This window comes from Perna viridis, chromosome 5 (genome assembly GCF_037379345.1).
Source record: "Perna viridis isolate PV_CMFRI_1.1 ecotype Kerala chromosome 5, ASM3737934v1, whole genome shotgun sequence".
Classification (NCBI taxonomy): domain Eukaryota; kingdom Metazoa; phylum Mollusca; class Bivalvia; order Mytilida; family Mytilidae; genus Perna; species Perna viridis.
In genome coordinates this window covers 47,016,275-47,029,386 of record NC_142449.1, presented here as the reverse complement: position 1 = coordinate 47,029,386, position 13,112 = coordinate 47,016,275, and the positions used below count along the sequence as shown (strand labels likewise).

The 13,112-nt window shown below is 31.9% G+C and overlaps 1 protein-coding gene across 1 annotated transcript; it reads right to left on the bottom strand.

The window, feature by feature from the left end:
• Window positions 1-3,682: 3,682 nt before the first annotated feature.
• LOC148617972 (gigaxonin-like) lies at window positions 3,683-12,954 on the bottom strand. Its single transcript, XM_088585665.1, has 5 exons — window positions 12,712-12,954; window positions 7,529-7,858; window positions 6,941-7,294; window positions 6,459-6,595; window positions 3,683-5,735 (listed from the first exon to the last, which is right to left on the bottom strand). The coding sequence occupies exons 1-5, from the start codon at window positions 12,903-12,905 to the stop codon at window positions 4,894-4,896; spliced, it is 1,857 nt and encodes a 618-aa protein (XP_088441791.1). The 5' UTR covers window positions 12,906-12,954; the 3' UTR covers window positions 3,683-4,893.
• Between the last annotated feature and the right edge of the window lie 158 nt (window positions 12,955-13,112).

Here is a 13,112-nt window from a genome sequence, read left to right as displayed (position 1 = left end):
CACTTGAACTATTACAACATATGTTCTCATGGGAAACATAGGAACATATGTTCTCATGGGAAACACAGGAACATATGTTCTCATGGGAAACACAGGAACATATGAATAGGAATTACATTTGGACTATATTTCTGTGTAGTGTTCAGAAACAGTACAGAAGTTCCAGGCATGAACAAATCAAAAACCCCCAAAATATGAAAAACATATGTCTCCTGTGTATACCAATTAATTTGTACCTTGAAATAATATATCACATGAAGCATGATGTAACATGTACACAATTTTTACACAAACACACACTCCATTGACATAATTAACACACAATTTGCATAATACCAGCTTTCATGTTAATGCTTGCTGAAGGAGGATTACAGATGACACCGTTTCCTACTACAGGTTGAAAGTGAACCAAAAGAAGTTATGAAATAAGACTGAAATTAATACATAATGATTATTCTTAATGAAGTTGTACAACAACATAGTTCACTGTATGTGTAAGCTGATCTACAAGTATCACTTATATTTATCTAATGCTGAAAACTTTCTCTAACTAACATTATAGAAGATTATTTTACAAGAGTTCCAATGAATACAGCAAAATAAGTCTTAACTGAACCTTAATGTATATAAGTATACCGGCTACAAGCCTCATGCATTTGGAAGGGTGACAACCCAGAAATTTCAGGTTGGTACTGAAGACAGTTTTCAATATATGCAGGATTCAGTTAAGCCAGATTTCATTTTTTTCATACCCATAGTGTATAAAACATGCAATTAACAACTACTCTATAACAAGGCATCAGTAACTTTACAATTGCTCACAGCATAGAAAAACAAACTGCAATTGATATAACTTGCATTAAGTTACCATTGACAAGTTTTGTATCAATGAAAACAAACCTACTGCAGCACCATAATTTGATGCTGACAAGATAGAGAGGGTGGAACTAGGCTGACACAGACACAACATTCACATTTAAACTACACTGGGATATACAGGTAATGAAAACAAATATTTCTCATAAATTTCATCAAAATTGGTAAAAAATATTCAACATTCAACAATAAAACCTGCCATAACTAAACTTTTTTGGACTTAATTTGTTGGGTTCAGACAAGTACCAGGTTTATCAACAGTTCTGTTAACAGAAAATGTCTGGTTCAGGCAAGTACCAGGTTTATCAACAGTTCTGTTAGCAGAAAATGTCTGGTTCAGGCAAGTACCAGGTTTATCAACAGTTCTGTTAGCAGAAAATGTCTGGTTCAGGCAAGTACCAGGTGCATCAATAGTTCTGTTTAGAGCAATATCAAAATACAAAACATTCTAATACCATTATGATCTATACATTATCATACGCCATTTCATCCAGACAGTAGTGTTTTAAGTTTCAGACAAATCTGACAATAAAACAAAAGGCAGCACTTTTAACAAGACACACGAGATAAGAAACAGAAGTGCCTATATTTCTGTTTACCCATCTCTTGTAACAGATGAAACAAGAAAATGGTTATATCCTAAAAAGATATTGAACAGTAAAAATTTAAATAAATAACAATCACATGTAATACATATACACAATGTATATTAAATAAGATGTGATACAAATACACTATTTTATGGATGAGTAATCAAGGGGAACCAAGGTTATAGCAGTAATCAAAAGAATGTAATCCAGGGACAAAGACCAGATATGGAAAACAGACATACACAACAAAGAACATAGAGTAACTAAAATCATACAAAGTAACAAAAGCAAGTGAGCAACTCAGATTCCAGTAAAAACTGGGAGCGTGGACCAGGTGCACTGGTAGGGTGAATGCATGAATGTTTAAATACCAGCTCTTGATATATTTGTATGGACACAAAAAGTGTCCTACATGTATATATAACACACATCAATCAAGGTGAGGGTGGATTCAAAACCCTGAATCTGGAGGATGATGATGGACTTCAACATGAGGTATTTTGGATGGACATGGTATGTACAGTGTATATGCAATGTAATTCTATTATCAATTAAAGTGACAAAGAACCATATGTACATGTACACTTGCAGCACTGGGAATCAGTTTTGCAAATTGTTAATAGAATAAGTTTTTTTTAATTTTACATAGAAAAGTGAAAATATCTTATCAAACAGAAAATGATACAATGTACACAAAATGTACATTTTACCATAATATTACCCAATGTCACTCTGATCAAAAGCTACTTTTTGTTTTTTTTCCCTATAAACTGAAGACCAGTGTGCTCTTTGCATTCATCTCCATGTAAATCCATTTCTTTATCCCCCACCACAAAAAAACAAATACTACCTTTAAAAAAAGATAGCGGACGCAGTAAAATTTGTTTTAACGTATATTTTTCTGCATTTCATTCAGGAAATAACACATAGCATGCAATTTCAACTTTTGATACTTTTTCTTTTGAATGCCACTAAGTTATCAACATCTGGCCAATTGGGAAGCAGACTTGCTATCAGGTGATATGCATTTCCATGGAGGAGCGTCTTTAAGGACAAAGGGTAAAAAGCGGAACTATACCGACTGAGTCGGAAAAAGATAAAGAGCACAGGATTAACATTCCTATTTTCAAACACAGAAATATGCAAAATTTTTTTAGATATTCAGTAAAGAGTATTTCAACTTACAGGGACAGATTCAGGATTTCAGAATAGGGGGTGTAAATAGAATTAAAGGTTGAACAAAGTGAGTTATGACAATTCTATGGGATAGAAAAGAAAATCAAGACTCTCTCAAAATCAAATATTTTTCCCAATTTCAGGGGGCAGGGTGTACACTGGGTCTGCTCCCTATAAATCTGTGCCTGACTCATAAGCATTTGTATACAAGGAAATTAAATTAAAATAAAAATCATTTAACAACATTCTATGCGTCTTCTTCTGACAAAATACTGTATATCAAATAATGCCCAGCATGATTTAAATATAAAATATAAAAATATAACAAATACATAAATTATTATATTGAGCTATAGATCTCTGTACGATTCTGGCATGCCCAGTAATCACACTTTCTCAGATTATTTCATTGTTGATATGCTTTCAAAAAGAGTCAAAAACAATGCCTAATCTGTATCAAACAACAAAAATGAAGGATTTCATAATTTGAAAATTGGTTAAATGAACAGCAAATTTCTTACAGTTTTATTTTCCAGTCTTGACCAGTCAAAAATTATCTCTTTTCAGTGCTATCACATCACTTTTGTTTGTTTAATATGTGTTTTAATTCTATTTCACCAATACAAAGTTCTGCATGTATTTTTTTAGGTTTCACTGCATGCCTGATTCTAATACAAACTTTCTACATGTAATAGTTTCCACTCACTTTCAAAATTATATTTTCAATTAATACTGAAAAAAGTCACTACATGTAAGTTTGATCAAATTTCATGACTTAACTATTTACAGTCATTTTTTTACAAATTTGATCTTGTATTCAGACAAACCTAAAAAAAGTAACAAAGTGTGATTAATTTCAAAACTAATATTTAACATCTCTTTGAGCAGTCATAATGCATTGACAGTATGTTTACAAGTTCTATACCGTCACTGACTGAATCTAACTTTCTGTTGTGACATCATAAAAGCCAGATTGTTTAAGTTGCCAGGATGACACCTGCCTCGAATAAAAACATTATTTTTTCTTGCTTAAAACATCGTTTTTCTTTAAAATTTTGTAGCAGTATAAAGAAAATGACAGTGACTTGACAAAAACTTTGGTATTCAAATACGGCTCGAACCATTGAAAATGCTGGTGACATTTTCCTGCTGTTCTAAGCATCATTCTTTTATCAGTTTTATGTCAAGTAAGTACACTGTAATTGTCTATTTACTTGTACAAGTCAAGTGTATAACAAACCTTATCCCAGCTGCATATTAAATATTAGTTACCAGTACTATAAAACAATTATCGGAAATTTTTTTTTTTAAATCGATAAAAAAGCGTTGTCTTACTTTAAACTAAATAAAAATACTGTAAGCAAGAGAACAAAAAATTAATCACTGTTTCCATTCAAATTCTACAAACATAAACCCATACATTGGATTGTCTCCCTTTATAATTTTCATTTGCAGGAGTTCATGTATTTCTACATAAACAAGCTGGCTGGCTTTACAATGATATGAATGATTTTATTTTATTACAGTGAAACCAAAAAAACCTATCTAAACCAGACACATTTTGATTTTGATCCTTGGCATACCAAACACTTATTTGAACCAGTTTTAAAGTTCTTCAGTATAGACAGGTTTCACAGTATTATTCTCATACAATAAAAAAATACTTCAAACAATTAATATATCAATGGTCTACAGATAAAAAGTCATTTGATACAGCATTGTGCTTCCTGGCATAGCCTGTGTATACATAAAAATTCTCCAAAAAATAATGTACCTATATTCTTATTGTAAAAAATATAAAACTGCAAAGCTTGGTTTTATAATTACCTGGGGAGAACAGCACATTCAATTAACTACAATGTGAACAAGAGGAAGAGGATAATTGTAAACCTCTCCAACAAGTAGTTAATTTATGAATATGAAATTAATTACTTCAGTAACAAACTTTGATCTTAGTACAAAAATCTAAAACAAATTATGCACACTAAAAGCTTGATAGGACAAGTAGCACTATTATCATTAGCCTGAGTAAAGGATGTAAACCTAGGGTAAGGGACACAGCTCTTACAAATCATTGGAACATTTGTACTTATTATCTTACAATCATTTCATGAAAGCATCAAAGTAACTTGCACTAATTTCATTCTGTTTCAAAGGAAAGCTTGAAAGGCTGCGGTGAAATTGAATATGATACAAACATATCACTGATTTAAAGAGTTATGTCATTACTCTAAGTCTACTTCCTTAAGAACTATTTATTCTTGGGTTCAAATGTCAACTTTCCTTGCTCCCACTGAAAGGTTCTTAACAAATATGTGGGAAGCCTGTACAGACAAGCAGGATACCCTCGCTGATTAGGAGGAGCATTCTGGGCCACACAATGCCATGTACACGTATGTATGTTAAATGCTCTGATACAATGGAAGGTACCTTCCATATCTAAATCTCCAATAACAAGAATCTCTTCACCATCATACATAGCCCCATACACTTGGGAGGAGTCTGACATTGTACAGAGACCAGTTCCTCTTGTGTGCATCTGAGCCCAATAGTCATTTCTGGTTGAGTACACTTCAGTTCCACAAAACTTTATATTGTGGCCTCCATGCATGGCACTGGGGCATTCAATTCTCCTAAAACCTCCAAATACGTAAATGTCTTTGTCAACAGCTACAGCTCTAGCATCACATCTTCTCTCCCTCATTGGAGATACTGAAGTCCATGTTTGTGTCCTTGTATCAAAACACTCAACTGCCTCAAAAAGCTTTCCAACAGCACCACCGGCCATTACATATATCTTTTTGTCAACAGCACAACAAGATGACCAAACACGCTTCAAGTTCATGTCTGGCAACTGGGTCCATTTGTTTGTATAAATATTGTAAACTTCAACTGATGTTAAAGGCTCGGTCATATCATTACTGCCTCCAATAGCATAAATGTTGTCATCGATAGAAACTAAACCAAACCCAACTCGTGCATGGTTCATTCTAGGAAGATCAGTCCATTTGTTTGTTAAGGGATCATATTTCTCACATGTATTTAAGATAAGACAATTAGAATCCCTTCCTCCACAAGCATATAAACAGCCACCTATAAAGTAGTCATATGAAAGTCTTTAATTAACAACATTTTAATATATACATTTCCAAAAGTATAGCATCAATGTAAATGATTATGTACATGTATATCAATCAGATTTCCTTGTTTTAAAACTTTTAAAAATTATTTTAAGGTTCCATTGACTGTATTTTTTGCTATGGTGATTAGCTATATTCATTTTTTATATAAAATCTTTTAAACATTGTTTAATTGTTTATTTTTTTTAATATTCCATACTTTTTAAATGTAATGATCTACGAATACCCGTACTAATCTTGAACTTTGAGTATGTCAACAATTTATACAAGGAGATTTATATTAAGTATTATAATCTGAATAGGGTATGCAAGTCTCGTCACATGGCTTAGTGGTTTCATGAGAATGGGCCCTTGTCTACCATTAAAATGCATGGAGATGTATCATTTACATAAACTTGAATTCAGTAGTGTTCAAAGCAAGACATCTTTTTATTTAAAAATATGGACACAAAATGACAAATATATAGTTCTACATGATAAAATAGGTTAAGAAAAGCATAAAATAGAAGATACGGTAATACATTGTAATGCAGTGTGTTTAGATACCAGAAGAATCAATAAAATGCAGATTAGTTTTCGGGTTTCAATTAAATCTACATGGGAAACTTACAAACCCTGTGTGCAATTAATAAAGGTTAATAATGTCCGTTACTATAATGAAGTCCTGTCTACTCACCAACATCAACAATTCCATGTCCTGTTCTCTGACCATTAAGTGGTGGCAGATCTATCCAAAGACCAATACCATTAGTACTACGTTTGTTAGGTACTAAGCATCTGACACACGACTTTATTTCAATATCATCTTGTTTCCTGAAATTAAAACAGAAAAGGTACTTCTCAAGTACATAGTTTACTTTAAAGTTTATGCTCAAATCATATATTGCAAACTTACTTATACAAACTTAGACACTTACTCACATTGTGAGTACATTGTAAGCCAAACATAGGAATCCCCTTTTTGTTGGGAACCCAATTTCGTGGTGTGGTTCACCTAGAAAACCATGAAAACTGCTACCAAAGTAACAATAGTACTTTCACAGTAATGAGGGAAAATAATTATTATTTGAATACTGATATTACAATTTTACAAAATTTGGCTAAACCAATAATTGTACTACTTTGGTAAGAGTATTTTCCCTTGTCAAAAAAACATACATAGACATAGGCCCCTCTCCACCTGCTGCTACAATAACATCAGTAAAGCCTCTGCATCGTCTGTCTTCTTCTTTTCTTTCAGGACTTTGTCCATGAGTACTTAGGCAAGCATAAAACTCCGGATCTGAGGAACATATCCTTTCCAGATATTTATGAGGTAGTTGTACCACTCTAACACACTCTCGTACAATTTCTTTTGTCTCCTCTTTCCGTGTGTTCTCATCAAATTTGTTCCACCTCAAAATGCTGTTGAAGACATCTTCCTCTGATCTTACTATCAAAGTATCTCTCTTCAATATTTCTCTCAAATCTTTGGCTTGAAGTCGTAAAAACTCTTCACAGTGGCTAATGTCCCTTAAAATATATAAACAAAAACACATTAGCAATTATGCAGTGATATCTACCTTAACTGATCCCCTTATGGACGGTAGAATTTGTTTAATTTTAACAAGTGTTTGGTTCACAAATCAGGTTAAAAATACATTTAAATTGATATAAATAGACTTTAAGAAAAGTCTAGTCCAGACCAGTTTTTTACACATTATTTTTTATTAAATTTTGATAAAAATAAATTCTACTGCAAGCTACCTAAAATGTTCATCAAGGTAGCAAGATGCTTTATGGTGTACCCATGGACAAGAATACAAAGCTGAGAATTCTCGGATCCCTATACAGTTCTGTGGGCTAATACACTGTTCGATGTATTCACAACATAAAGCTTTTAGGTCTATCAGGAGAAGCAAATCTGAAGCTTGTAACATATCCTGTATGTTTTCATCACAGAGGCTGATGTTGGAGGTGTAAATATAATCTAGGATGGTCTGGAAAGTTTCTTCACTAATCCCCAAAGATGTAAGATCAACTGTGGATGGATCTGCCGAAGGACTATGTGTTGAGTCATCATAATTGAAGACTAGTCTGAAAAAATCATGTATGAAATCCATTTATGTCATATCAGAGAAGAATGATATATTTTAATTGGTTAAAACATTGTCATGTGACATTCATTAATAGGCCTATAAAATGTCAAGATGAAATGATCACAGGGCAATACCACATGGTAATACCCTCATCAGATAAATACAATACCACATGGTAATACCCTCATCAGATAAATACAATACCACATGGTAATACCCTCATCAGATAAATACAATACCACATGGTAATACCCTCATCAGATAAAAACAATAGTTGTTTATGTAGAGGGCATTATTGATAAATTGACTGTCCCTGGAAAGTGATATAGCCAGGGTTTCCTCTGGGGAGATTTCATTTTGAGCAACCACATGAGCCAAAAGCAATTTTTGTTATCAAGTATAACTGCATATCTTTTTTTCTACTAAAACACACCTACATGTAATTAATGATTTATTTTACATAAGTAACAATTGTATAAGTTAATATATCATAGTGAACAAGATTTTCAATCAATATTGGTTAAATTCTTTGATATACATGTACATTGTATAGAAACAAGACATTTAACATTATGATGAATGCATACCAGTTTGAAAAAAAAATCAAAATGGCTTGAAGAGCTGTTAATTTTTATAGGGCAACTTGCAGCCGAGTCTGATGATGCCAAACATGCCCCATGCTTGACTTTTATTGCATTTAACTTCCATAGTTACAGGACAACATCTCCAGTATGTATAAACAGAAAGCAAACACAAAAATATAAATTAAAGTTGGGTTTGAATGTACATATATACATGTACATATTTAAGTATTTATAATTAACATGTCAGCAGAAATAAAAGTATTTGATGAAATGAATTCAATAAGTGTTTCGAATTCTCATACAGATCTTGAAAATATCAGATATGCCTGTCACATTTATGGGACAATTTATGCTTGATATTAAGTTCTTTGAGAGAAACTGTTTTTACATGTACATGTAACTTGTACATTCTTTAACCTAAACTGAATCAAAATTGGAAGGGGATTTTGGTCCTTTAGTTCTACCCATACACAGGGTGTTTTCAGACTACAAATGTATGTGACCAGAATCGTAACAAAACTATTCCAAATCTGTGTCACACCTAAAAATTGTTAATCATAAAGCAGAAAAATAAAAATCTGAAATGCAGCTAATTCTATCTTATTTTACCAGCACAATGGTATTTCATCAATTATGTAGATGTTTCAATTACCAAAGAAATCATGACTTGATTAATATCATGATGAAGTTTTAAATAATAAGATAGGTTTGATAGAAGTGGTTTAAGGAAGTAGACCTAAGGTAAGGGACATAACTCTTGAAATCAGTGATATGTTTGTATCATATTATATTTCACCAGAGCCTATCAAGCTTTCAATTGAAACAGAAGTAAATCAGTCCAAGTTAATTTGATGCTTAAACAAGATTGATGTAAAATGCTGAATACAAACAATCCAATGATTTGTAAGAATTGTGTCCCTTATCCTAGTTCTACCTCCTTAAGATTATTCTTACTTCTAACTATATTCATTTCTTTAAATGTAATGATTAACATTTATTTTGGATTGCCTTTTATTGAAAAATTACCTTTAAAAAATGTCTATGTATATTTTAGATAATGACATATAAATTGGAAGTAAATATTTATGTACATGTAATACAATGAAAGTTTTTTGTTTTTAAAAAGTGGCTGAAAGAACATAAAAGGTAAATATAGTATTAGCCAAAACGTCAGATGACAAAATGTCTTCCATTGTGAAATGTACACTCCTCAAAACATTCACGTTTCCCATTTTAGCGTTCATGCATCGTTTATCGTGCGTTTACACATTGTTTTGTGTTCTTTTAAATGATTGCTAGGAGTGTCCGTTTAAACAAATGATAAAAGCGTACATTCATTTTTGTACTTTGATCATTTCCTTGCTTCAACTTTTATTTTATATTTTTTTGCTATTATTAATTCATATATTTTCATTAATTCTATTTTTTCTTTCTTTATTATTTGTTAATATTATTATTTTTCATTTTTGTCTACCATGCATTTAAATACACCCTATGAGTGTTTGTCTTTCGCGCATATAGGCACACACTATAAGTTTTTAACCACTAAATTGCATAATTGCGTGATCAAATCACATGAGATTTTTCTGGGAACTTTAGTATGGACCAAAATGTGTAACCTGTACCTGTATGTATCCATACCAACTCTTCCTTGTATCCAAAAAAGTAAATGCTGAATTGTTCAATACATTGTATAACAAAATTTCAAGTTCTGAAAAATGCATGTATCAGATATGCAAAAGTCTGTTTCAGTTCATTCCTAGCCATGAAAATGGTGTATATATTTCTAATATTTACTGTTTGACCATTTTTCTCACTTTCCTGTCTGAACTCCACCCTTTCCCAAAAAAAACTTCACTAAAAGACAGGGTAAAGTTTTGAAAGAATTTGTATAGTTTAACAAGAATTGTCCAAGTTTAAATTTCCTACTGTATGTAAAAAAAAATATCATAAAGAGTAGTGATGGGCAATCAGAAATACAATGTATTTTATAATATATTATCAGAAATAAATTTGGAAAGGATATAATCATTTATTAATCAGTTATAATTGAACAGAAAATAATTTCATAATTTTGAAGTATGAGTGACGTAACATTAATAACAGAAATCAGCAATAATGCATTCGGTTGGAAGCATGCTACATGTGCACACATATACATGTATATATGGTTCTTTAGTATCAAACATTCTACTAACAGGTTTTCTAAAACCTCACACACTACTACACAGATATTTAAGAATTTTTGGGAAGTATATATTTATGTACATGTAACTGAAAACAAAAATTAACTTAAAATAATTATGCAAAGAGGCACATTAGTGGTAAACATTTATCTGATTTAATTTCAAATAATAGATTATCAAGATAAAATTTAGTATCATAGAAGGCCTATTTGGATTAGATAAATCCATTTATTGATTAATCGTAACATCACTAATATAATAAGAATCTTATGCGATTTTCATTTATCATCCTTGAATACTTTGATAATAAAATGGTGTTCTAATCAAGGTTTTTTTTCAGGATTTTGAAAGCTTTAGTCAACTTTACGTGAAAAATTTTAGTGGTATATTTTTTAAAGTAGTATTTGCATCGGGCATAAGATATTTCAATATCATCTGTTATTTAGAGTACTGTGAAAAGACATTAAATAAAACTTTGTAAATTGCATATGAATAAAGCACTTTATTTTTTTCCCCTACATGCAACCATGTTTCCCAGACAATCCCAATAGCATGTCTGAGATTTAATAAAAACAGAAACTCCCCATCCTTTAAAAATCATCAAAAATAGAAATTATTTTACACTTTTATATTTAATCAGAGACCATAGAATCTAAACATCCCTGAACTAATTTTAAATGTCTTTAATATTGGAAGAATGCTGTTTTCTGCATGGCCACCCTTTATAGAAACACAAAAATTCATCTAGCACAGTGTAGACATGGATACATGTATGTACATTTGTACTGCCATAACATGCATCAGTACTACATGCATTGAACAGATATAAATATTTTAATTAAATGGTACCTCATGAGATTATATTTTTAGCACAATTTCAAGTGTGCCACTGGAATCAGGACCAAATTAATGACAAATTTATGTCATTATTTCCCAATTGTATTAAGTATTGGTCTCTGAGGAGTTCATTGACAGCATAAATGATATTTTCAAGGTCGTAAATATTGCTGACATGCAACTAGTGTATCCGGGGTAGTGACCAAATTACCTACATTTGGTTTACACTCAAATTCGATGTACAAAATTTTTTTTTTTTAAATTTGTCAATTCAAGCCTACTAGTCACGATATTTTGTAAATTTGTAGAAACTAACAGTTGGATATATCACTTAGATGTATAATTTATAAAGAAATGAGTGAAACAGTAGTGCCACCTACCAAATAATACAACTGAGAAATACTGTAATACCAAGAGTTAAATTACATGAATGTTATTAAATAAAAAGAGTGTGGCTGCTCATCCAGCATATGTGGACGGGGAGCCTCTTCAGGCTAATCATCCACACATCTGGTTTGCATCAATAACATACAAAATTGTGACAGAAATGCCTGATTCATTACAGAAATATTGTCTAACTTACCTGCAAATGTACAACTCTTGATAGCTTATCACATTTAATAAACTGGATAGTTTTCTATTCATGTTATATACTATTCTGGCTGTATATTTGATAGTGGGAGCAAGCCCCTGTGCTTGAAATAGGATGGATTTTATTTTGGTCATACAAAGAACAAGTCACAGAAGTTATGATGACTGGTGCAAAATTGGATGCATCGTAAACCTTGGGCTGACATTTTCATCTTGGTGGGGTTGTTGTCCCTTTGACATATCAACTATACCTATTCTTGTTATATTTGTTTAAAATAGTCTTTCAAGTTTGTCAAAAGTGTATTTTGTCTTTATTCTGACTGATTTTTAATCAATATTTTTGACATCAATAATCCTCACATTTTCCATATTAATAACGTACGTGTAAGTGAAGCATTAATTACTCAAACCTGATGTGTAGACAATAAAAAGAGGCTCCTCTTCCCCAAATGCATGGACGAGAAGCCACTATATGCAAGACAAACCAGTGTCAAGCGTGACACTTACATTGGCTCCCTTGATTACTCTTACATAATACAACACAGTATTAGGGTATGGGGGAAAAGTTCGTAAGGTAGGGGTCTGCATCCACAACTTAAGATTAATTACAGAATCATAAGCGTCTATAAAGAGGGTTTCAATGCATTTTGTACCTAAAATAATGACTTGCTGCTGCAAGAACATTCTTTTGAACAGGTATTCTAGAATTGCAGATGACTACTGTGCCATCACAAAAACGGAGAATCTTTCTATTTTCATTGAGTGCTGAAAGAATTCTTTTAGCATGTCTGTCTGACGTGAAGTTGGGCGAACTCTGGGCCAAAGTTCCAACTTCGGCCGCATTCATCTCCAGCTGTTTGTTTGAACTGGTTACTTTCCCGGTCACAAAACAAGGAACCAGTGAAACATATATTAAGATGAAGTGTTCATATTTGATGAATTTTCACTATAATAATACCGACACATCCGTTTTTTTTATTTAGACATATTAATTTTTGTAATTTATGCTGTTTTTTCTTGTTTTAATTTATTGTTAAGACGAATCCTTCTTTCA

Bases quoted from the DNA above. Each gene is read 5' to 3' on its own strand.
- LOC148617972 (XM_088585665.1), bottom strand. From the start codon at position 12,905: ATGAATGCGGCCGAAGTTGGAACTTTGGCCCAGAGTTCGCCCAACTTC. The intron at 6,596-6,940 runs GTATGTTTTTTT...TTTTAATTTCAG, and splicing joins GGAGAGGGGCCTATGTCTAT to GAAACAAGATGATATTGAAA. The intron at 5,736-6,458 runs GTGAGTAGACAG...ACTACTTTATAG, and splicing joins ACATGGAATTGTTGATGTTG to GTGGCTGTTTATATGCTTGT.